Raw genomic sequence first — 27,134 nt, 5'->3', positions numbered from 1 at the left:
ATCTCAGGTGTTACTGAACTACTGCAACTACTGCATAAATTTGAGCAAGTTACTTCAACCCTTTGTTTGTTTACACAGAATCACAGAATCATTTGTGTTGACTCTTAAGACCATCAAGATCCAACATAAACCCAGCACTGCCAACTCTACCACAGAACCATGTCCCTTAAGCACCACGTCTACACATCTTTTAACCACCACCAGGGATGATGACTCAATCACTCCCCCGGGTGCAATGCTTGATAACCCCTTCTGGTGAATAAATTATACCAAACATCCAATCTAAACCGCGTTGGCACAGCTTCAGGAAAAAAGACCAACCCCCACCTTGCTACAACCTCCTTTCAGGTAGTTCTAGAGAATGCTAAGGTCACCCCTGAGCCTCCTTTCTCCAGGATAAACAACCTCCTGCTCCTCAAAGGACTCAAATCCCTAGGCCCTTCTCCAGATCTTCTGTCCTTCTCCAGACACATTCCAGCCCCTTAATGTTCTTCCCTGTAGTGAGAGGGTACAAAACCTGACCTAGAACTTGAGATGTGGCCTCACCAGTGCCAAGTACAGGAGGAAAATCCCTGCCCTGGTCCTGCTGGCCACTCTAGTGCTGATACAAGCCAGGATGCCATTTGCCTTCTTGGCCACCTGGGCATGTAATGATTCAAGTTCAACTGCAGACAACCAACACCATCAAATCCACACCAGAACAATAGGTGCTATCCACAGGGACCTGGACAAACCAAAGAAGTGGGGCCATGAAAACTTCATGAGGTTCAACAAGGCCAAGTGTAAGGTCCTGCATTTGGCCTATGGCAACCCCTGCTATCAGTCCAGGCTGGGGGATGAACAGATGGAGAGCAGGCCTGTGAGAAGGACTTGGGGGTGCTGGTGGATGTGAGGCTTTACATGACCCAGACATGAGCACTCCCAGCCCAGAAAGCCAAACGTGTCCTGGGCTGCATCCAAAGGAGTGTGGGCAGCAGAGGAGGGAGGGGACTCTGCCCCTCTGCTATGCTCTGGTGAGACCCCACCTGGAACCCTGCATCCAGCTCTGGGGTCCCAGCATAGGAAGTATGTCAACTAATTGAAATGAGTCCAGAGGAAGCTGGTAAGGTGATCACAGGGATGGATCAGACTCCAGGGATCCATAAAAGCAGCCTTAAAGCAGCCTTACAGTACCTGAAAGGAGTGAACAGGGGAGCTGAAAAGGGATTTTTTACACTACCATGGAGAGACAAGAAAAAGGAGAGTGGCGTTAAACTGAAAAAGGGTGGTTTAGATTAGATACTAAACAGAAATTCTTTACTTTGAGAGTTTGGAGGCAATAGCAAAGGAATTCTGGATACACCATACCTGGCAGTGTTCCAGGCTAGGTTGGATGGGGATTTGAGCAACCTGGTCTACTGTAAGGTGTCCCTGCCCATGGCAGTGGAGGTGGAACAAGATGATCTTTAAGGTCCCTTCCAACCCAAGTTGTTCTATGACTCTACGGTTACTTCCCACTGTGCGTCTTGTCAGCCACTCTCCTCCAAGTCTGTAGCACCATACAGGTTGTTGCGACCCGAGGGCAGGAGTCAGCCCTTGGCCATGTTGAATTTCATACAGTTGTCTTCCACCCACTGACACAACCAATTCAGATTCCTCTGCAAAGCCTTTCAACCTTCCAGAGGACCAACACCATGCTGAGTAAGCCAAAATGTTATTGTATTCCATATCTATCTGTGCCCAAAATTGTTACTCTCTTCCTGCAGCTGGCAAACAGAATGGCAGGGCAAGGGGGTGCCCTGGGCTCTTTAAAAGTTGAACTACCCAGGCAGAGTCACTCTCTGCCCACTTGGCTTGCCTCTTGGTTCTTTCTCCCCTCTACTTGCTACAGTAGCAAGTCGAGAACATCTATTTCACAATCAAATCTGTTTCAGAGTGAATTTTGCAACACCTGTGTGCAGCCACTCCCTCAGCACCCTTCAGCGGATTCCACCCACCCCTACAGATTTGCAGATATCTAAGCGGCATAGCTGTTTCCTCCTGTACTGTGGAGGCTTTATTCAGCTTCTTGCATCTGTCTTCCAGACCAGCAGTCTTTCTAACAAAGACTGTGGCAAATAAGGCTTTAAGTAGAACAGCCCTTTCGTTGTCCTTTACTGGTATGGTTGTCCTTGCAATCAATAAGGGATTGAGATTCTCCTTAAGCCTCATTTAATAGTGAATGCATTTCTAGAAATATTTTTTACTGTCTTTTACTGGAAATAGCCAGAATAAGATCTAATCGGGCTTTGGCCCATCTAATTTTCTCCCTGCATAATGGCACAATATCTCTCTAGCCCTCCTGAGTGGCCTTGCCCCTTCTTCCAAATATGATACAATCTTCTTTATCCCTAGTTCTCGCCAAAGCTCTGTGCAGCCCACCAGTTTTCCTGATGGCTCATCATTTGGCACATGGAGACAGCCTGCTCATACACTTGAAGAGTTCCTTCTTGCCCTCCCAGATTCCTTTGCCCTTCAGGACTGACTTCCAAGCAACTCTGTCAACCAGACCCCTAAATGGGTCAAAGTCTGCTCTATAGAAGTCCAAAGTGGAGGTACTGCTGGCCTCTCTCCTTAATTCTCTGTTAATCAAAAACTCTCTCATTCAAAGGTTGCTCTGCCCAAGATGGCCTCTGATCACCACATCATCCACCAGTCCTTTCCTGTTCACAAACAGTGAGTCCACATCTTCCCCAGCTGGCTTGCTCAGCAGCTGTGTTAGGAAGTTATCTTCCACACAGTTCAACAACTTCCTAGACTGATCCCTTTCTGCTGTGCTGCATTTGTAGCAGCCATCTGGTGTTGAAGTTGTCCATAAAAAGAAGGACCAGCAATCCCAAGACCTCTCCCAGCTTCTTATAGTATACTGCATCCCAGGCAAATTGTCCATAACACAACCACCAGAATACCTGCCTTGTGGCCTTCCCCTTAATTCTTACTCATAAATACTCAACTCTTTTGGTACCAAAAAGTTCCATTGATCATTGTAGAGGTCAGTAAAACAAAGCATGCATTAGCTTACTTTATTTCAGGAGTAATGATTTCTGCTGCTAAACTGTCTGAAGGCTCTTGTCTTCCCAGAGGCATCAATCCTGAGTAAGGAAAAGCACACTACTTACTTTTTTACATGACAAGAAGTAGACATTGTTCTAGAAGTTTTAGACTACTGCTAGACAATGTAAAATGACACAGAGACAGGCTACAGCAAGACTGACAGACGTGGTGAACCACTACATCTGATCTTATCCATTCTGAAGAAATAACGTTGCAGTTTATTTCCTGCTCATTATCTTATCTAAGAACTACAAAGCTACACAAGATTACACATACAAATGAACTGTAACACAGGAAACATAATGAGAAAATATCTCTCTAAAGAAAACTATGTAACTACATAGAAATCAGATATACATTTTAAAAATATCCCACTGAAGAGGAGACTAAAATTTCTAATTGACTGAAATAACATTCAAAGCTTTTGCTTGCTTATGCAGCTATGAATAGCTGAAATTTTTCACTGTTGATTTTATAAGAGCTTAAATTTATTCTGTGCTAAATAAAAGCACATTCAATACTCTACAGAAAACTCCTGTACACTTTAGAAAAGATGCATTTAATCTCTTGATTTGTCCTTTTTACCTGTAGTGGTGAGTTGACCCTCCTGAGCTTGTACGCATCTAAGTTCTTCAATAGTTTCTTTCAAAGAATCCCTTTCTGTTCTTAATCTCTGAGTAATTGGAAAGAGAATAAATATCAGTCTTGGCAGTACAAATCCATCTCTAACAGCCTTCAAAATTTTAAAAATAATTTAATGCAACTCTAGAAATTACTTTCAAATTAAAGTATGTCAGTCTATTTCATTTCATAATAGAATAAACGTACTATACATTCCACTGAACAGTGGTTTGGGGTTTTTTGGGAGAAGGGCTGCTGATCTTATTGGACTAAAAATAGCAGTAGTATAAGCTTACAAAATCAAGACAGTAGTGACACAAAGTTCTGGTACTAGGTAGTAAACAGTATCCACTGAGGCCACTCGGCTGTTTTTCTTTCACTGGGGCTGATTCCAAGGGACCTGTAAGTCAGTTGAGAGACCATAGATCTTCCCTCACCATGAATCCAAGATTCAGCCAGAAGTGAAATAATGAGCAGTTAAGTACAGAGTCAATATAAGAAACTGCTTTTACTTCACTTTATTTGTCTTTCACCAGTGAAAGTGTGAGCAACATTTCCATATTGCATTCCTCCTGTGTGTCAGCTGGCCTTGTCAATCACCAGCATCTTGGCTATGAAAGAAAACTAGTTGCTTAAGACTCAGTTCAAATAGAACTGAAGAACAGGACTGGATCACCTGGGGATCCAGACAGATGTGCCATTCAGTAGCATCAGGCAAATACTCTTACAATTTGGCACAAGTACCCTTCTGGCAAAAAAAATGAGAATCTACATATAGCACCAAATGTTTGCCCAAAAGGTTGCCAAGGGTCCAAAAAAAAAAAAAAAAATTGCTACTATGTAACGATCAAAGTTACAGTTTGCTCCAAAATCAGACATGTTTAGTATTACTAAATGGTCCAGGGCAGATCTTGTCTCTGTGTAGGTATGGAGTTGTGTTGGCTGATGCCATTTCATTTAACTAACAGTTGATTGCCAAATACCAGAATATTTTAGTGATTAGAAAAAGCTCTAGGGCTTCACTGGTACAAGCAGCTTTGTAATTAACTTAGTACTTAAAACACACCACAGAGGTTAAATTCCAAGCTAGTTTAATGAAGATATCGAACACTACCACGCTTTGCCAGAACATAAGGAAAAGGACAAAACCAATTTCAGAAACTATTTCCAAAATATAACTGACAAAATACCACTACCTAGTTTGTGACCTGTGGTGCGCTACTTTACCAATACATATTGACAACAGAGAACAGAAAGAGTAGGTAATACATACAGTGAATCACTAAACTTACGTGATAACGGACCTCTAGCTATAACTTACTTCTCACACGTGCATATCCATTCAAAAGACTGTACTTAAAAACAGCATCCAGCTCAAAAAAGCTATTTGCCAGGGGGTAAACCAGAAAACTCTACGACAATGGCCTGCAATTCAGATCCTTTGTGCAAGATGAAATGGTCCACTGAGCCATGGATAAGCCACAAAAACAACTTTACCATTGTTCAACATAAAAGAATTGGAAAAAAACACCAATTTAAAAATAAAAAGCAGGAAAGAAAGCCAAAGCACAATACCAACACAGTTATTATGAACATTACAGGCTGATTTGAAGAGCAAATGGAAGTGATATGAAGATCAAGTGTCCACCAGAGCTTGAAAATTTAATAAAAAATGGCAATCAATGGCCTATGAATGTAAAGAAACTGAAAACTTTCAGTTCAGATGATAATTAAGTGCTGGGCTTGGAAATCTTGGAAATAACTGAGCAGGAAAAATTACTATTGAGGAAGAAGTCAACGGTTTCTGACAGTTGATCAATGGACTTATAATTAAAACATGCCTAAGAAACTGCTAGCTTTAATTGCTGACCTTGATTTTAGATAGTTTGAGGCACCTGCATATACATTCCTAAGAAACAAGCTGCAACTAACTGTTGAGAAATGACAGCATGTAAGAGAAGTCTGAAGGATCAGTCTCGGCAAGAGACGACAGAACAATTTATTGCAGAATCGCTAGGAGGAAATGACACAAGAGGAAGGGGATAGATTAGTATCTACCCTGTGTGTTCCACATTGGGAGTACAAGACAGGTCAACAAGGAGATGTTATAAAAGGTGAGATCGCCCTGAATGCAACTACTGTACAACTATATACAGCCACTAAGCCTCTTCCTACGCTAGTGACGACTCCACAAAGAGAAGTACGCTGATTGTACTTCAAAGAAGGCCTTAGGAAAAAAAAAAAACAACACAACAGGAATATAGTTCTAGGATGACACTGCAGAAACTCTGTTGTAAATAGTTTTTCAGAATATATAATAATTACCCTGAGTATTTATTAACTTTCTCATGGTAAATGATCAGGAAAAAACTTCAGATGCCAAATATGAAGGCTTTTCCTCTTAAAAATGGGTTGCATGTGTTTTTGTACAGTCACTTTATTCCATGCTGTACAACTCTTAGGTTTAAAAAGTATCTCATACACAAATATCAGAAAATTTAAGAAGAAAAAAGACTTCCTGATTTAAAAAGATGGCTAACTCTATATACCATATCTCTGTGTTATAAAGGATACAAAGTTGCTATTGTTACTAACAAAAAAATAACAACCTTGGCACTTACATCTTTTTCTTTTTGGAGGCTGTCTACTTTTTCTTTCAGTCGTTTGCATTCATAATCTAATTTATCAGCTTTCTTGGATTCTTCGGATAACCTGTTTTGTAGTTCAACTGCCTGTGAGAACAAGAATCAATAATGTGTCTGCAAATATTAAAACAAAATACACAAGACAAAGTAGCCAATTACAATGCACCACAAGTCATGTTGTAAAACAAGTGAAATAGTTACTTATAGGACACACTAAAAACTTCTTTCATCAGTTGTTCTGTGTTTCAGCAAAATAAAAAGCATTCAAATATTAGATCTTAGTGCAAGCAAAGACAGAAAAAATGTAAACTATTTTCAGTACATCTAAAACAAGAACTTAAGCTCAAGCAAGGCTTATAGAAAAAAAAGCTACGTAGTTCTAGGGATCAAAAAGCTTAGAAACAGCAGAAAAATCTTTCTGCATTCTGAAAAGCCTAGTAAAAAGAAAAGAATCTGAAGAAAGCTAATTATCTAGACGTCTTGTTAACTTTATTTCATAAGCCTCACTCAGAATTCAACTACTAGTTCATGCAGGCAGGTAACATTCTCTAACCTGAGATGTCCTAATGATTTTAAATGCACTAACATAAAGATTCAGCCACAGGCTCCCAACAGTTTTATTACAGTGAGAAACACTGCCAAATGCATAGATCAGTAAAGAGCTCTTAAAATTAAGTGAGCAGAAATGTGAAAGCCGAGCACAACAGAAGGTAAATCAGTGAGGTCTTCACTGTTTTTCCTTTTAAAAACTTTCAGCCTTCAGTAGCAAAGATTTATTCCCAGAACACTAGTAAAGCTCATCATGCAGAGAGCATGGAAGCAAGCTAAATAAAGACTGACCTGCAAATACAAAAGCTGAATGAAGACTCAGGTAAAGACCTACAGCTTCTTCTGAAGCAATTTATAAGAAGGCTTTTTCACAGCTTTTAGATTACAAAGGTAGTGATTAAAGCAGTAGCCATATCTATATCAAGATTCCCCAGTGGTTCTACTGGCCTTTTGCTTTCAATGTGAACAACTATAATAAAATAATTACAAGGCCTAAAATAAGCATGGTCTTAAGTCTTAGAGAAGGACTTTGATGCTATTGTTCTTAAATTAAAGGCTGCAAAACCAGCACAGGCCTGCATTTCCTGAGATTAAATAAATGAACATGTTATATACGAAAATATTCATTTTTCAGATGTGACATTTATCACTGGGGCTATAACAGCAGGTATACAAAAAAAATTGCAGGCCTTCACCAGCGACAGTGCCACCACTTGCAAAGTACGAGTATTTTAACCTCAAATGGAAACAAGTGCATTCGTGTTTATGTATTATCAATCATGCTAAAGTAATAGTATGTAGAAAAACACTGCAGGAAATAAATTTGTCTTGAATTAGGACTTGTGAATGTATAGAAAAACAAGCACTTTCATGGTAATACACAAGATTAAAAAAAAAATTAACTGCCATCACATTTACTAAGCATTATCTATGTGTGGAATGAGTAAAGCAGGAATCTTGCAACAATGAAACGCAAAACATACTCTTAACTATGTATCAGAATGCACATGCACAAAGGGGCTGAATTAAAATTACAAAAATAATCCTGCAGTCTTCACATTTCAATTCTTCATGCCGAAATAAAGTTTCTTAGAAAAGGTTTGTGCTTGCTCTCAGAAGAGTGAACACAAAACACCACCACTCAACCTCACCTCACAGAGACTGCTACGTGCAGTGAAGATGCAATTTCCTTGCAGATTACTACAGGAATTTGAATCAACCACTTTCATCTGCAAAGCACAATTATTCTAAGCCAAAGAAATAACTCTAATGGCATCCTCATGAATGGGGTTGGATCCTTCAAACCAGACAAGAAATATTCCATTACAGGAGCACACTAATACTCAGCAGTGACATAACATTATAAGCCTTTTATCTGGCTCACTTCTGATAGCACAATTTAGCATTCCCAGAAAAATAATTTTGTGGCCTATAAGTCACAGGCAGGTCTCAAAAGGAACCCAGTCTTACAGACAATGAAAACAAACATAGTGTTAATTTTGAGACACCATAGTTAGGTGAAGAAAACACATCTGCCACAGGACACCTGAAGCTTATTCCAGTCCCAGCCAATAAACAGTTTTGCACCAAACAACCGTTCCTCATACAGGAAATCCTACCCATAAAATACAAGGAATAATGAAGGAGTACTTTAGCAGCAAAAATGATGAGAATAGCCCTCCTAAAATCCTTTTGGTTGGTGAAAGAAGAATCAAATGCACATGTTGAGGTTACACAACAATATCCCATGCTCAGCTGTTTAATGGAGTGAAATATTGGGTTGCCAGTATATTTAATACCACTCATGTGGAAGGCCATTCCTTTCTACATTTACTTTTCTCTTTGCCCTCCTGGACAATTTTTCTTATTCAAGTTCTTTTTTTTCTGGTAATATCATTTGGGCTGTATTTAATATTAGCCCACACAGGCTGAAACCAGCTGCTTTAAACACTGAGATGGCCAAGTGCAGGGAAAAAAATCTAACAAGTCTTAGGGAGACACATTGTTCCTGGGCTTTCAATATTGTTAGTGCCTGTTTCTGTACTTTATTCTACAGTAAACTGACATACAGGGACCCCTGTGCTGTGATCATTTTGATCAGGCAGAAATACACTACTGGTTTCATAAAGCACGTTCTGTCTAGCCCTGTAACAAAAATAACAGAATAATATCATGTCCCCGTAGTACAGAAGCAGAACCAAGAATAAGCACATCTTCCACCTTTACAGAAACAGCATCACATGACCCTGGGATAAGCAGGAGGATTAAACAGGTACCTTTGACTCCTCAGAGTGTGCTGGTGACACATTTTGTATTCCACTACGTGCATATAAACAACAAGGATGACATGTGTCTTTCTCTCTTCTTAAGTGGAAAAATTCAGATGTATCAGACAAACACAAACCTTAAAAATGGGGATTATTTAACCACAGGAACAACTTACCTCAGCTGTGGTGTGTTCCTCATTGCTGGTAAATTTTAAGTGAGAAGTGGATACTTTTTCTGAAAGGACAGCCTCTAATTCAAGCCCCACTACTGAATATGAATTTGGAATCATTTTAGAAAAAAACCCCACACTTAACATCTGTTGAGTTTTTTTAATGTAAGAAATACTGCTTCTTGACAAAATATCAAACTTGTAGTAATGACAAGAATTGCAGGAAAGGAGGACAAAGGTAGCAAGCACCTACAAAACATGGAAGTCTTCTAAGCAGGAGCTGGTTTTTTCATAGGTATTTTTTACTTTGAGGTATTAGCCATGTTATGAACACAAAGTGCTGAACAATACAGAGTACTATTGCACTAATGATGCCTGTCCTCACCTGTCTCTTGTATGTTTCCAGCTGACTGCGTGCTGCGTTGGCCTTCCTTAGTTCTTCCTCCAGGCTCACGGTATTTTGCATGTACATTGTATTCTTCTCTTCTAAAAGCTTCACTTGCCGCCGCAAATCACCCAGGTCCTCCAATTTCTTTTTGTATGACTCTACCTGGCTTTCTAACTTGGCTACTTTATCAGAAGAATGCCTGAAGAGACAGATTTGTATCAAATTTGAACTCTGAAAACTAACAAAACTAACAGAATTCAAAATGCTTCCTCACTGTTTTTTCTTAATGCAGAAGACATTTTTAGACACCATGGGGAGAACAATAAAGCAATCATATCCTTCTATTACCAATGTTTTCACTTTTAAATTGTCTGTTTTCTTCCCATAACTATTTGTCAACTCTAAGAGCTGCACCTGAAGGTTCTTTTAGACCCTATTCCTCTTCCTAACACAACCTTATCTGCTTCCAATCTTAAAATAATAGCTAAAACAACCTCACTCCCACCATTTCCTTTCAATTCTAAATTATCTTCTGTCCTAAATTTCTCAAGGGTAAAGAAGAAAAGTTTCTGACATTCATTTTAATGATAACCAGGAATAAAATCATATAGATCTCTCTGCTAGACAAATTGTACTTGGTGACAGAGAAGCACCAAAGCACCCTAACAGTTCTGCAACTTGATTCCTTCTTAAAAAAAAAAAAAAAAAAAAAAAAAACAACAACAACAAAAAAAAACACAACAACAACAAAAAAAAAACAACAACAACAACAACAAAAAAAAACCCCACACGGCTTCAGATTGAAAGAGTTTTATCAAACCACCTGCTGCACTGCCAAAATTACAATGGACGTCACCTCCCGCAACAACCTCAGGTACTATTATTGTTCTGAGTTTCATTTTAGAATCAATCAATTTACAGACTCAATCTTCTGTGAAATCCAGGGGATCTACCACTGTATTAACGGGTTGGTTTATGGGACACTGCAGCAAGCCAACCCCGTTTAATCCTCTATGAGGTGCAGGGCCTCTCTCTTGGGACAAGGAATTTGTCTGAACAAATTCTTTGAACCCATACCACCCACACAGTTTATGCAGCCTGATGAGTTCATTCCTTGTATTACTGACAGAAGGGATAAAGACAGATAGCTTTGGTAGAAGGCTGCTGGTGAATCAGGAACAGCAGTATTAAACAAGCCTTGCTGGATAGAATGGGTAACTGCTCTGAATAACCCACTGGCAATAAATGCCAATATTGAAGGAGTATGCTCCACAGTAGAAGTGGCTGTCCCACCTTACAAACCCCTAGTATCATCAAATCATGACAAATTTTGTGGCTAAAATCCAGTGGGAATGAGAGCTGCAACAGATATTGTTCATATTAATATTACATGATAAACCAAAAGCAGCACCCAAAGTCTGAACAGTGCAAACTCAGGAAAGGAAATGGCCTAGCTTTGTGATGAGAACAGGTGCCTGAGACACGCTGAAGGTGAATACTGCGTACTCAAAGAGACCACTGAGTCCCCTGTTATAACCATAAATTGGCATAGAATTATTAATTTTATTATTAGTTACTGATTATGTACAAAATAAGCAGCTATTTTACTCAAGCAGAATTGTGTGTTGGTCTGTGTACCTAAACTGGAGGATCCAAAGAACCTTGGCATTGAAAGTCTTTTATATTATATTATTTAAACAAAAGATAATTAAGTAGATTAAGTACACAAATTATATAGATTAAAAGGTAGTACTTAAACAAGAGTTAATGGAACAAAATTTACCTGAGTACATCTATCTCATCCTTCAAAGACTGAGCCTCCTCTGCCAGTGTAGTAAGGTCTTCTGTTTGTTGTCTCAATTCTGCAATTTCCTTTTCTAGTTCTTCACAGCGTATTCGATAGTCATCTTTGGCAGCTTCTAATCTGTAGGAATGAAAAAAACCCCAGGAAATAATTTGTCATCCTGAGCCACCATTACCCCTCCTCATCATCATCCCCTCTAAGAACACACGAAATGGCCTCCTGCCGCAGTGAAGGAAAACAATAACCCAATATGCTTATTCAAAATGTAAAAGCAGATTGACTTTATCAATGCTCCGAATTTAACATCAGTATTTCTGTTCAAAAATTCACAAGGTAATGCATGTTCTCATAAAGGAAATACCTGAGGTTTTCTTCTGTAACAGTAGTTTTTCACAAGGGAAGCTTAAGGAGAAATTTTCACTTTTTTTCATCTGGGGACAACCAGAGTTTGAACACAACATCTTTATTCTAAGATTCTGTTCAGCTGTCCAACTCAGCCACCTCCAACAATACTGACCTGATTGTTAGATGTTATAAATGCCATTGACCTCTCATTGCAGCGGCTTTATTTATTTACTCAAAGAGCCTGTGCATGCTCAGTACATCTGGAGAAACAAGGCTATCTAGTTAGCAAGTAAAGAACTCTGACCAAAGTTGCTGAACTGCTTGCACACCCTATGCATAGCCAAAGCTCTATTAACCGGGCAGTGAACAGAGGGAGTAACAGAAAGTTCTACTGTAATTTTGCTCTAAAATTAAAATTAAAACAATCCATAATAGGAGAATGGAGACGAGAGAAAATCTTTTAAGTCATCCAAAGCAGAAACGACGAGTATTTGGATCATGACAGACCAGAACAGTCAAAGGACAAAGAGGCAAGACAAGGAGGAAAAGTGGTGTACTGCACTAGGCACCAGCTAAGCTGTATGTATGCCCTGCTTGATCAGGTAGAGCTGGAAGCAACACATACAAAATGCCATTAGAAGCCACATAACATGAAGACAGGGGAAGGAGGTAAAGGAGAGTGGTAATGAGTCTCACATATGAAAATGGTTTTTAGAATGACCTTCAAAACATGAAACTGCAGTAACACGCAGAGCAGATATTGAACATGGGGACAAAATCTGTTTGAACAGTAATTGATACCAAACTCAGATAGGAATCACTGCAAAGCATGGAGATGAATCAGAAGAGCATGGAGAAGAATCGGAAGAGACAAAAGGGGACATTATCATTATTTTATTCCTTTACAGGGTAAACATAGAAGAAATCCAAGAGAAGCACTGAATGTTTTTCAAGGAACTGATGGGAGACAATATGTTAGAATAAGCAGGAAAGGAGACTTAGCAAGAGGAATTGGAAAAAGGGCAAAACAGACAAAAAAAAGAAAGTAACATGGCATATATTCTAAGATTTGGAAAAAGGCAATGAGAAGAAAACAGCAAAAGAAAAACTGGCAGGGTAAAGAAAGAAATATTTCACTCACAAAGGAGAGGCAAAGTATGTCAAAAAGAAGGAAAAGGTTATGGTAAAGTGAACCAGCTTTCTTCAGCAGAATAGGCTTACACAGCCTGAAACCAGCAGTCAAGAGGACCAGGAAGGATGTTTAAGGAGGAACTGTATTTTCACATATTGGGGAAATGTAAACCAAGTGCAGAACTCATACATGGATAATCTCCATCTTTTCATCATCTCTGAAATTAGCTTTCAAATTCAGAGAAGGACATATTTTGCTATGTATATAAAGCCACCAGCAGTACAGCCTGTAGCAAACTTTCATCTAGGAATTACTAGACCTTAAAAATACAATCAGAGTAATTTTCACAAACAAAAGCGTGCTACTTTTCATTCTCACTGACTTTGCAAAACATGGGTGAAATGACTGCACAAAAACAATTCAAAGTAACTCACAGTAGGGTGACATATAAAGCACTTCAGAATTAAGACACCGTGCTTTTTTAATGCTGGATCTTGCAAAGAGTGAAATTATAATGTATATATCACTTTAAAAACTGTACTACTGTGGTTATACACGGTCCATTATACTAATTCACATTTACAGCAGAACCAGAAGCATCTGTCACTTCTACTGCCAGCAACAAACGAATGATCTAACCAAGGGCAGACTTTTCTACCTGAATGTTTCCTCTTGGAGTTGTTCTAGTTGTGTCTGCAGCTGCAGGTGTCTACGACCTGCAGGACTATTAGGATCTTCAATAGAATCAGATTGATTTAAACGTTCCATCAAAATCTGGTTCTCAGCAAGCAGGCTGCTCTTCTCCTCTTGGAGGGCTGCAACCTGTTGTAATAGAAGTATGAACAGGAATAATTAACCTACCCAGGTACAGAGAGCAGTATTTTTTCGTGTTCATTATGAAGTATTAAGAGCCCATAAACAGAAACATGCAGGCTTCACTAATCACATTTCACAAGAACACACTCTATCATTTAATTGGTATTAAATTGCTATGTGATGTAATCAACAGATTACAACATTAGGAGCAGAATTACAACTCAGGAAACAATTATTCTTTTATGTATTTCACAAAAGCATTTAAAGAAAACATGTCTTATGACAGAAGATAACTTCACTATAATAAAATCTGCACACTTTCCCTACAAGCAAATAAAACTAGCTCTCCACAGTAAAGGTTATCTGTAAGCAGACCTGAAACAGGAACACAGTCCCAAAGACGGCTCAGTTTTCATTAACACTGTGAAAACAGGTAGTACTGCAAAGAACCCAAAGTGCTCCAAGACCCGAAACATCGGTACATATATTAACCACGACTAACAAAGATCAGCTTTATTAATTCCAGCAGTCACTGAACTACAAGAAACCTGAATTAATATTTCAAAGTAGGGTTGCCAAAGCAATGCCTTTCAGGGCTCCCCCTTCACAGTCCTCACATCTTCCAGATGAGTATTGATTTACTTACAGTAAGACTTAGTCTAAACCCATACACACTTAATGGTCTGCAGCAACTTCTGACTGGGATTTAACTGATAACTGGAACTGTTACAGCCACAGAACCTGTATTAGTTCTCTGCGGCAAAAGTTTTACCACACAGCTCAAACCCTTCCTAACTGAATGAAAATAAGTTTTGCTAGTACGAATCATAATACTGGTAACATAGCAACGAGATAAGAAAACAATGACACTCATTCTGCGACCACAAGTGAAAACAAAACAACTACTGTAATTTTCACCTCCCTTCTAAAAATTATGTTTCAATACTCCAGTACTTATTTCAAGCCACCTGAAAGTTAACACATCTTTTCTCCAGGATGTCAGAATTGAAATGGACTCCGTAGCAAACTCACCTGCATATCTAACTCATGACATCTCTGGGCAATTTCTTCTTTTGTTGCAAGTGCTTCATTTAATTCTTCAGTAGTTTTCTTCAGCTACCATAAACAAGAAATGTTTACATTTTTATCACTCTCTGTGATCCATTTAAAAATATTCTGAACTACATGTCTGTAAAATTATTTTTACATTTAGGGAATACATTACATTTTTTTTAAAACTGAGCAATTCTGCTTACACAAAAAAAGCAGCAGGCGTGAATATTGTCTAGTTTGTGTATCAGTAAAAGTAAACATACCTAAAAGTAGTATTTGTTCTTACACTAGAATTATCACATCTACTCTATAAATTGAGTCCAAAACTCCAGGAGAAATTGGGTCTGAAGAACTCATCAAATCTCTACATGGAAAAAAGCTGTCAATACCACTTTTCTTTACAGATACAAAGAGTGTGAAATTTCAATTTTCAAACTACATTTGAAATACAGAAAGGACTGGAAGGTGGAATACAGGGAATGGACAATTAGGGTAAAATCCCTCTAGTCACTGGAAGCTACTTCTAGTGCACAACAGGATTAAAACTAATACGTGACAGAGAAGCTACTATTCTAAAAAAGGGCACTGAACCTTATAAGCACAAGGAAGTATTTCAATACTTCCCTACAAAGGCTTAATGTTTAAAGATCTGTATCTCACTGGTTTACAAATGAATGCAGTTAAGATGACATAGAAAACATAGCTACAAATAAACTGGTCTGATAAAACAGGTACGTGCATGTTATGTATATAGATACAGATATATATGTACTATTATATATGATGAAGTTTAAATGGGCTTTCTCAAATAGCATCATCATACCTTGCATTTGCAAGTTTATTTCTTATGGACCACTTTACATACAAAAAATTAATTTCATCTGCAAGAATTTACATATTTCTGCAGGGAAAGCATAATGGATGAATACAGTGAATACCACTGTACTACTCTTCTTCTCAATTAGAAAAAAAACTGAGGAAGTAGGACAGTGTTAGCATGAGGATAAGCCAGTAAAAAAAAGATTTGGTTTGTATATTTCTTAAATATATCAGACCAGGAAGGATTGTATTTGAAAACTGCTCTTCTATTCTGCAGGACTTCAGGATTCCCACAGAAGCAGTTTGCTGTTTTGTTTTGTTGTTTTTTTTTTTTTTTTTTTAACTGGAAGTACGAACTCAGATAAAAACATTTACTCAAATAGTATACTTTTTAAATCTTTCTTTCTCCATGCCTAAAGATTTGAACCAATCTGCAGTTTTGCTTTATTATTAAACTGGTTTTTCAAACTAACTTTTCTATAACCTTTAAATACACAAAAGGAGCAAACTCAATTTATAAAACTAAAGGACTTGAAATACTGAAATTTAGTTTTTCACTTTTATTTTACTTTTCCACAACACCCTTTAATGATTAAAGAAAAAAGAAAGACAGAGTTCTTAATATGGCCACTGACATGCTGTAATTGAAGGCAAAGAAACATCTAGTCTTAGATACCTGCCGATCAAGGTCAACGTAAGCATCATTTCCAACAGAGACTGGAGACTCTTTACTCATCAACTGAAATTAGATTACACTGGATTAGAAAACTCAAAGATTCACTTTTATATTAAAACCTAAGTTTCAATGAAAGACTGATTTTTACTTTTGAGAGCTTTAATCTGAATTAATTTCAAAGTTTTTAACCTAATTTTTGTATTTGACATATTCAGAAACAAGAATAAGAAAAAATCTTCATAATTTGTAATATTTAGAGTGCTATAAAAGAAACCTTACACCATCTCTCTTTCTTTTGACAATGCATATTCTTTCTCTATGATAAGCCTACAGAACATCCCACTAAAGATTTTACTGCAGTGGCATTGGAATGATAGTAGATACCAACACTCCATGCAAGACCTATCTTTAATTTTTCTATGCTAGTGAGTGGTTTTTTCATATTTCTATTAGCTGGATATTAACATTATTTTATTTATTTATTTCATTCAACTCCAGGACACATCTATCTCAAGTACTTGTGCAAAACAAAGGTGATAAAAATTCTGTTCTGGAGTTGTCTGTAATCTTCAACCTTTAAAAGTAATTCAGTAAAGTGCATTCCTGAAATAAGTATTACAATTTCTTGTGTACTACTTCAGTGCAGGAATAGTTGATAGTGGCTTTGGCTTAGAATAGTAAAAAAATCAAAGCAAAAACAAAACAAAACAAAACAACCCCAGCCAAACCCTCATCACAAACTCTCAATTAAATCCTACAAAACTGACTGATGTACTGATCAAAAGAAAGGAAAAAGCTGGTAAATAAGTTTTCCTATAGTAACCTAATGATCAGCTAAACAATGGATAAAAGTGAAATCAAATGTAGTAAAAGTTGTAGCTCAGCAACCTCCTCCCCCACAGCTCAAACAAACATAGTATGGTAATGTTCTTACTAAAAGTTATAAGACAAAAACAGGAACAGTCTTGCAAATGAGAAATACACACTAACTAATTCAATAGGTATCATTACAGAAGAGCACTGATGGTTTCTGTCCAAAACACACAATGTTCTAAGAGCTCTTCAATGACGTGATTCATGAAAGTTACAATTAAAAAGGTCCTATCCTAACCAAAATCAGGACAAGATTTCTTCCGTGGAATCTCCTGTCTAGCTTGGTAACTCTCTCCAAAGACAGTACTTCCTTTATTCCTTCTAGAAATCCATGCTTTTGCACTGGTCCTTTGGGATACACTGCACAGAGCCTTCATTTCTCAATCCTGTTTATATTACCATGTACAAGTGAAAAATCTGTTTGACATTTACATCATTCAAAACATACACTTACATTTCTCTCTTTCCCCAGTTCCTTAACTGAGATTTAGCTGCATAATTTAGATTAATCTGTATCTCCTCAGCAGTCCTTCTCAGAACTTGACAACATGTTTCCAGATTTCTTCCATTGTCTTCTACATCTTTACAAAGACAAACTACTCCACAAAGAAGCATTACATCAAGCCCACACTCTATGCAACCATAATTAGAAAGTCCCTAGCCTCAGAGCTGTCCCCTGAAAAATGAAGTCTTTTTCATTACCATATCTAATGGCATTACAAACTTGTCCTCAATGCAGGACCCTGTTTTCTAAGCTGATTACCGTTTAAACAAAACCTCCCAATCCCTCCCTGCTCTGTGATGCTCATACACGCTTTGAATATTGCATTTCACCAGCTTTTCCAGATGACTAACAGGGATATCCCATATTTGCCAAATACTGAACTCCTCTCACTATTTTATATTCACAGTGCTGTTCACAAGCACACTTTGGACACATACACACACACAAGTAAGTTCCACCTGCTAAGTCAGCACTTTCCAACAGGCAGGTCCCATGCTGCATGTAGCCCGTAAGGGTATACAACATGTCCCCAACAGCCACCACCCCTTTCTGGCCCTAACACAACTTCCTCTTGAAAAACCAGCTCAACAGGCCTGTCCAAGACTTAGAGTAAAAGGAATACAAGCGACCACACAACCCGCTAGAGGCCACTGTGGTGACACTGCTTTCTGTGACTTGCCACAAGGCAGGCCGTGGCTAATAATACAATCCCTATTTTCTTCAACGAGTTTTGCCATCTCTTCCAAAACATCCTGCCCCTGAGAACCCTTAGCAAAAACCTGGAATAGCATTAGGCACTGGAGATACATAGTCTGGGTGTACCAGACTGCATGTGTGGATTTCACTCCGTGGAGTACACTGGGGTACATGTTATGGGGAAATGTGAATGAGGCATCAAGGACAAGAGCTACAGACACATGTGCTGATGTATCTTACATGACTCAGTGCAATAGAAAGCACCCTGCAATTGGATAGTCTGTGGTATGTATAGTGGAAAAGCTAAAGACAAAATTTAAGGGATTGTTTTGTGCCCAGTATCACAATCAGACAAAGAATGAGATTGCCAGATAACTCAAAAAGAACACAGGAATTCAACTTCTGATCATCAGTTAACAATAAAACAATTTTAAGAAGTGTGATGTAAAGGTAGAATTATCATGGCAAAGGAGTGCCTCCATCTTTTCCCTACACATCTCCTCACATACTTTCAATATATAAATACTTTATCAAGAAAATGTCTTGACCATGCTCTGTTTCAGGATTGCCTGTACACAGCTTCTCCCCACTGAGAAGCAAAAACTTTACCATAAACTGTACAGCCAATAGAGCACACAACTCCACTCACCTACCCAAACTTCTCTCTCTTCAGATTTTTTAAAAATTTCAAGAAAACTTTTACTGAATGCCATATTTTAAGAGTCCATACAGATAGGTATATCAACTTGAAACACACACTACACCTTCCATCCACCTAAAAAATAAAAGGTAAGAGGCTCACCTATTTTGCCCTATTGACTGTGTTTCTGGTCAATCAGTGTTCTCTTATATTACTGAAATTTAGAGTTGCAAAATGCTCATTTAATCAGTTACCTGCGCAATGGCACATCAGCTCTTTCTGCATTATTTATTACTAATCTTACAATACTAGTAGGTTGTTAATAATTTTTAAAGCAAATATCCATATTGTTTTCTTCTATATATTTCCTTTTCTTAAAAGCTCAGTCAGAAAAAAAATCATGAAAATACTGACGTCATTTCAAAGTGTCACATTGCAACCTGCAAATGTGATCCTAGAGTATGTGGTTTTGAGAGGTGTGGATCAATGACAATACTTTTGAGTTTAGAGGGGCAAACTTTATTTCATTTGTACTTCAAATGAGTCAAGAGAATACAAAGCAGAAGGAAGTGGCCTTCTTATTTTCCCTTCACATCCACAAGTATTCAACAGGGCCAGGCTACAAAGGGAAAAAAGGTTATACCTTCACAATTTTGCAGCACTGGAACTGGCTTTCATTTCCAAACTCATCATTTAGTGTAAGTATAGTATAATCACCTATTTTCACATGTATCTTTAATGGAGGATGTGCAGAGATTATAAAAAGGGAAACATTAAAAATGTGCTTGCAAATTCAAGCAATTACATTAGGCCTCTAAAGAGAAAGAAAAGCCTGCTTAAGAGCTTCCCAAAGTGAAATAAACTAGCAACTACCATTTACAGGCTTGTTCTATTTCTGGTTTATATTGCATAAAGGTCAGTCTGGATTTTAAATGATGCAATTAGCTGGACAACATGACAATTCTTACAGTTATTTGTGTAGTTTTATAAACAGCAGCGATCATTCCCTGTTAATCCTTTACATCTATATTTTTTCATGCTCATAGATTCAGTATGATACCTTGCATAATACTTGCAGGTCTGCTAATCCTGTATTATTAAAACCTCCATTTTTTAACCGCTTTCACTGTAAAATGTGAACAAGCTGTGTTGTCATGGATACATGAAGATTAGGGAAGGGGTGAAACAATCACAAAACCTGCATGCATGAATAACCTGAATCATGAAAGCTTTTTTCCCCTACACATGATTTTGCAAACACAATTTGCTCTATTTAGTTGATGATTTTGAAATCCTAAACACTCGCTTTATCTGAAATGCTTTTTCTACAGTTAATAATACTGTATAAGCTTAAGTGCCCACAAAGCAACATCAAAACCTAGCTTCTGTACTCACATTCTTTTTCTTTCTTAGAACATCTTTAGTTTTTAAGTCATGGTTGTTTGACACTGTATATCCTTTAAAGCAGCTGGACTTTCTTCTTCCTCCAGTTGATACCCAGTCTACCTCCAGTCTATCTGTTGACGGACCCAGTAAAATACTTCTATATAATTTCCTAACTATTCAAAAACTTATTTTACTTCAGACAAGACAAATCTGTAAACAACCAGGACAAAATAGAGGAGGGGAAAACTCCAGAAACCCAAAAAGTAGAAGTAATACCACTGGTGTTAACCCAGACAGTAAGCACCTTTTCCTACTCCCCCTTGGCAAGTTCTAACACTACCCAACACTATTCTGACTCTTAACTTGACCTGCACAGAGAGCTGCTAAGTGATCAAGTTTAGAGATGCCCTAAATAGCAAAGGCAAACAATTTGTTTACCTCATCTACTACCTTAATCAACAATGAACTTGGCTACTCCAGGAAGAAACTTGGGAAAATGACAAAAGGGAAAGGGGAAAGGGAAGGGCAAGGGGAATATATAAGCGACAAAATAATTTCTCTAAGAAAATCTTTTGGGCCTTTAAAGAACCTGAAAATCATGAAAATAAAACCTTTTATATTACACGTGTTAATATATTTAATCTTGTATCTTGTGCACAACTTGATACCTACATCTGCAGATTAGCATCTCAGATTCTAAGTGGTGACAACACACCAGATCAATTTGATTACACTGAAAAACTAATAGAAAATCACTCTTTCATTTATAAAACCTTTATGGAGCACAAGGCATATTTTAAAAATTTAAATAAGTGAAGAAAGTAAATGATGAAATTTCTATTCACCTGCAGTTACAGGTAAATAAAAAATGAAACAACTGAATAAAATTTAGCATATAAAATGCTTCTTCTTCCATTGAAAAACCATCTTCTTCATGAAAAAAAAAATTGAGCAAACTTGTTATACTGTGCTTCATGAAATACTTTCATGAGTAAGATGATTTATGATAACCAAAGAAGCATCAAAAAAATTTGTATGTGCTCAGATGAAACAGAAAAATGAATTGCATAATACATCAGTAAAGCTTAGAGAGGTCCTCTGCCCTAATTTTTAAGACTACCTGCACTGTCAAATGCTTTGGAATGTTTGGATTAGGTGACATACCAACTTTTCAAATATGCATATATAGTTGATTTCCTACATATTGATTTTTCTAAGTTACTTGAATTCTAAGAGCTGCTATGAGTCTAAGAAATAGATTCACCTCCTTAAAAGTCCCATATCAATCTGTGTGCTGGCTATGATCTAACTCCCAGAATAACCTTCTCCATAATTTTGACAGGCACTGAAGTGAGGCAGGCCTGTAACTGACAGCATCTTCCTTCTTTATCTTCTTGAAAACCAGAATAATATTTGCGAGCTTCTAGCTGACTGGGACCTCTCCAAACTCCAAGCCCATTGAAAAATAATGGAGAGAGGCCTTGTTCTCAAAGTGTCTCCAAGTTTGAGACACCTTTTCGCCTCTTCATTAAACCCTTGAGATCCTCCTCATTTGGTCCTGAAATGCCTTCAATTTCTAAGCAGCTTGGAAAGCAGCATTAAAATCACTCAGAACTGTGCCAGTAGCTAAATAATAAGCTTTTTGATTCATTGAATTTTAAAAATCTGCTCCAGAAGAACATACCTTTACCCTGTGATTTCTTCCTACTTCTACTCATCATCTCAGAGAAAGGGCACAAACATTGAACAAGTTCAAAGTTTACTTAAGAAATGCTGAAAATTGTGGCCTGCTTCAAGTCTTTATTTTATCAAATAAAGGAGACTCTTATAAAAATCAAATAGATTTTTGACATAAAGAAGACTAAAGAAGATTTTCTACATCAAGTTGGTGCAGAAGACAGCGATGATGCAATTTGGGTTTAATAAAAAAACTAGAAAAATTCACCAAAACACAATATATTGCAGTTACAAAACTTAAAAAAAGTAAAATATTCCAAAACTCCAGCGAACTGGTGCTTGGCAGCACTGACTGGAAGATGATTTAGACAATGATTCTTTTCATTCCAAAGGTCCTCTCTGCTATGTTAGAGACAGCAGACCACACACTGACAACTGAATGTATGACTGCATGGATACAGCACTGGTCAGAGTGATGACTGTGGACAGATTCCCATGTAGGCTCACTGATATTTCTTTCTCTGTATTCAGACATTACAGAGATGAGAAACTGCTCTAAAGCTCAGTGTGGAATTTAGTTTCTCTTGTCCAGGTTCAGAAGAAACAAACAGGATACTAGTGATTTCCTGGCTTCCTAGCTACTGGCCTGTCCTGCAGTAACCATCTGATAGGCATTTCTCTTACAGGCACTTCTGACTTCTTGTAAGTCACAGGGGAGCTTCAGTGGCTAACACTGTGGTTTTGATTTACCACAGAAGAACACTTTCACAAAATGCACTGCAGTATACTGACTGACTTGTAAAAGCACATCAGCCTATTGTATTATTCATACATGTTAATGTTCTATATAATCACCCCATTTATAACACTACAGCTGACAAAACAATAGTATTACCCACTTCTCTCTTTTCACTTGTCTACTAAATTAAAAAACAAAAACAGTTTATGAAATTTTTCAGTTTCAAGGTACAAATTTTGACAAAATTCTACAGTAACTGGTAATCCATATAAAGTCAATCTGGTGCACTTCAGGATTCACAGGGAGAGAAAAGAAAAGGAAAGGGAACCCAGTCTCAAAAATATCTAGAAGTTTCAGTCTTCTAGATTTAAAGAAAAGTGGGACATACAACCAGAGTTCCTTGACATAAAGCAAGATTTTTCTAAGGAAAAATAAGAATTTTTTCACAGTAAAAAGGCAAATATTTATGCCTCTTATTTGCTTTACTTCCCACTAAGTTTTTCCTAAGTGGGAAAAAGCAGACTACTGTAAAATAATGAGAGACTGAACTTTTACACACTATGGGCATCCCAGCATACCTCCTGAATGGCTGTCATGACAACATGTTGAACTGATTCTTCCATCATCATTATAGTCTGGATGTACTCTGAAAATAAAAACATTCTGAAATGTCAATGTTGAAAGTCAAGTCATACAGAAAGTAAGATAGAAGCTGCATTCTTCCTACAAAATGACTAGATGCCATGGATGACACTGAAATGTATAATCACCAGTCAAGTTCCACCCCAACAAATTCAACAAGATTTTATCACAAGCCCTTTCAGACATAAATCCAGGCTTATTTGAACTCTACAACAATGAAAAAAGTACATGGTTTCCTTTTTTCCCTGGCACCTCACACCCCTGAAATAACTAGTTTTATCCTGTTTTCACTTTGTAGCAAAACTATTCCGGCTCTTGGAGTACATGATCCATGCATAGGTTGTTCTTTTCTGTAAGAAAACAGTAACAGCCTGCCTTCCTACAGCATTCTCATTTCAAAGCACTTTCATGTTCATTTTTGGTATCTGTTTTTATTTCTGTACTACATCACAAATTAAGTCCCCTCCAATTTTTAAGTCCTCAGAAGTTCTCAGCTATGTGTACATGTGAGAAGTACCTTGTGTACAAGAAGTACCTTGTAAGACAATACAGTAGTCACGAGAACAAATTCTGACATTTAGACTAAGTTGAGGAGTACATAACTTGCCCAGTACGATACCATTTCCAGTCAAACATCATCTCCTTTATTCTTTTAATGATGTGATTAAAAGAAAGATGCTGGGGAAAAAGTCACCTTCAAGTGGGTTATTTGCTCATGCTGAATCTCACTGAAAGTACATAAAATCAGATTGTTCTCGTATTTCAAATGTGCATTTTTAATGTCCAGACTGAAAGAATAAAGGGGACACAAGAATAAGATACACTTCCCATTTGAAAATGACAAATAGTCACCAAAAGGAAGATAATTTTATATAAAACAGAGATGACAGGACGTTTAATAAACCAGAGTTATTTATGTACTCGTGGAAGAACATTGCTTCTATTTAATTAACAGAATAGCCAGACCACTTCCTGGTTAAGAGAACAGAAGTAATTTCAGACAGAGAAACCGAAGTGATTTAGTCATCTAAGAAAACTGAAAAGGGAAAACTAATTGTAAAGTTAAGATGCACCAAGCAAGAGGAAGACAAAAGGCCTGAAATTTTGGCAGCCATCAAACACAAAATGAGCTAAATCTGGAAGACACACATATTTGATGCAACTGTAAAATAAATACACTAAAAATAGTTTCATTTTCCAACATGTCTATTTTTCCCACACATGACTATGTTTCCTGTTTTAAGTATTTAGAATAAATGTTTGTATTTACCATTAGCTTCATCTGGCTTGAATTAAGTGTAATTTAAGGTATCTGGGTAATAATAAAGAGCTTGCACCCAAGGGAAGTTTAGAACATGAGATGTAGCACACTTTAACAAACATCTCCACTGCTCATCACATCCTCTCTGGCATCTTCAAGAAAGATGAATGGGTCTCTACTGCCTTTGTGCAGGTCAGAATTACGGTCAGTGCCACGGGGGTAGAGAGGCAGGAGTCTCCTTTAGGCACTGCTGAAGTGGGATTCAATCATCTGGCAAGTGGCCTGAAGTGACTTTTTGGATTACCTGATTGTCATCTCAGAAACTACAGTATCCCAGATCACACCAGACATCTTCAGACCAAGCACCAGTCATACTGATGGCTTTTGGCCATGTAGTAAGATGAAGCCTGGAAGGCATCTCTACAATCAAAAGTCACGCTAAGTAACACAATAATCACATTCTTCCACTGTTAACTATCCTGATCTACCTCATAAATGATTAAACGGTGTGCCAAATATTTTTTTTCTTTGTAGACTGATTTTTCAACTCAGCAAACCAAAACTGAAAATATAAATGAATGTCGGAAGAAAATTCAATTTCAGTCTGAGTCTCCAAAAGTAGTGAAGCTTACACCAAAAAACAGTTACTATTTGTACAACAAAATAATGTCATCATTATTTAAAAAAAAAACCTAATCTGTTTCTGACAGAAACCCAAGGAACATAATTTTTTCTCCTTAGTACTTGCACAATAACCAAGAAAACATGTTCTCCAAATTTATTACCTTGCTTCTGTTCACAATTCACAGCACATCCCAAAATAAGCTGAAGCATTCTCCCAAGCTCTGCAGCATCAGCATGCTCTCCAATCAGGTTAACATCAGGAAGGGTGAAGTCATTTATCTGTTGCCCTAGAATCTGCATAAAGACAAAGTACACACATGGCTGTATCACTGCACATACACATATCCATTTATTTCATATGAAGATGATTCAGAATCAAAAACAATTCACTCTTACTTTACCATAGTTTACACCCTCAAAACAAACTAAATTGCCTAACATGTAACAGCCCAGTATAAAATCATACTGCTTGATACATAGAATATTCAGGAAAAGACAAACATGACTGTCTCAACTCACAAGTAACTACTAGATAAATACTTAGGAAGATTCTTCCTCTTCAGATCGGAAAGCTAACAAAAGCAGGCCACCACATGGCTAATTAATTTTTTTTAAGAATTCCATTAAAAACATTCAACTAAAAGCACCTCTTGCAGCACAAGATATTACAAACAAATCTGACATTTCTTACAACTACAAAGTCAGAAAATTAAATGTTTCACCTATCCAACACATATGTCTAACACTGACAGGTGACAAATAAAAGACAGCAAAAAGCTCAGATCACTAGACCTCTCACTTTTAGCAAATTTAAGGATATCTGGCAGGTCTTACAGCTAAGAAAGTTGTTTCATGAAGACAATCTGAGGTAGTAGTACAATGATACGTAATTAAAGAGCCCACATGCAGAAAGAAAGAAAAAACTTTGCAAAACAAAAGCCCATGTGACTTGCAATTAGTGTTATCTGATTTATCATTAAAGATCATTAAGGATTAATTGTCTAGAAGGAACTAGACAATTCTGCTAAATTGCTCTTTACTGAACAGAGGGTTGGAAATCATTAATATGAAATTTGGAATTAAACACATCTGACACATTAATTGCAGATAAAAAGAAACTGTAACTTCTCAAACGGTGCAATAAGGAAACAATGACTATATAGAGGGAATCAGTCGTGTTTTCTGCATGCTCTTTTTCGTGCAATACCCAAGAAAAACAGAAATCATGTTAAGGCATTTACAAAAAGCATAGCATATAGGAAGAATACAAAGAAAACAAGCCATTCTAAAGTTTAGCAGGGTTGGGCTCTGTGGAAGTGTTCTGGTTTTGTTCTGATTATGCACAGTGTGTTTTTTATTGTGGAACGGTAGGATTTTAAAGCAGTTTTCTCAAAGAAATAACTTCAACACCACTACAAATCTCTGTATACTTTAAAGATTCACTCTTGTTGGAAAACACTTCCTTCAGGTCAAAAGAATTCTGTGAATGCATCAACCACAATGGAAAATACTACCACTGTACTGTATACAGACTGCAATAATAGAAAATAGAATATTTTTTGATTCTGATATGCATTTATATATTTATCTGTAGTTCCTGAATTTCTTTCAAATACAATGCTGGGTTTAAGTTAACAACACTACAGTGACTTCATAGTCACTGACAGTAAAACTCCTGTTGAGGAAAGCTGAATTGGAAGGGGTCAAGATTGAGAAAGAGGAAAAAGCCAAGAA

General features: G+C 37.4%; 1 protein-coding gene across 2 annotated transcripts in view; it reads right to left on the bottom strand.

Annotated features, from left to right (window-relative positions):
• Positions 1-27,134, bottom strand: part of HOOK3 (hook microtubule tethering protein 3) — an 85,223-nt gene that overhangs the window by 25,026 nt on the left and 33,063 nt on the right. For both annotated transcript variants that reach the window (XM_066181585.1, XM_066181584.1), the window contains exons 5-14: positions 25,562-25,694; positions 23,452-23,519; positions 16,358-16,420; positions 14,842-14,925; positions 13,652-13,815; positions 11,496-11,636; positions 9,710-9,911; positions 6,315-6,425; positions 3,658-3,745; positions 3,041-3,110 (exon numbers count right to left, since the gene is read on the bottom strand). In XM_066181585.1, the coding sequence (XP_066037682.1) occupies positions 3,041-3,110; positions 3,658-3,745; positions 6,315-6,425; positions 9,710-9,911; positions 11,496-11,636; positions 13,652-13,815; positions 14,842-14,925; positions 16,358-16,420; positions 23,452-23,519; positions 25,562-25,694 (1,124 nt within the window). The remainder of the gene's footprint in view (positions 1-3,040; positions 3,111-3,657; positions 3,746-6,314; positions 6,426-9,709; positions 9,912-11,495; positions 11,637-13,651; positions 13,816-14,841; positions 14,926-16,357; positions 16,421-23,451; positions 23,520-25,561; positions 25,695-27,134) is intronic.

The sequence above is a fragment of the Chamaea fasciata genome, unplaced genomic scaffold, assembly GCF_029207755.1.
Source record: "Chamaea fasciata isolate MVZ Bird 193981 ecotype frontalis unplaced genomic scaffold, bChaFas1.0.hap1 SCAF_4, whole genome shotgun sequence".
Lineage (NCBI taxonomy): Eukaryota > Metazoa > Chordata > Aves > Passeriformes > Sylviidae > Chamaea > Chamaea fasciata.
The sequence above is the reverse complement of the archived record's forward strand: the minus strand, read 5'-3'. Positions and strand labels throughout refer to the sequence as shown.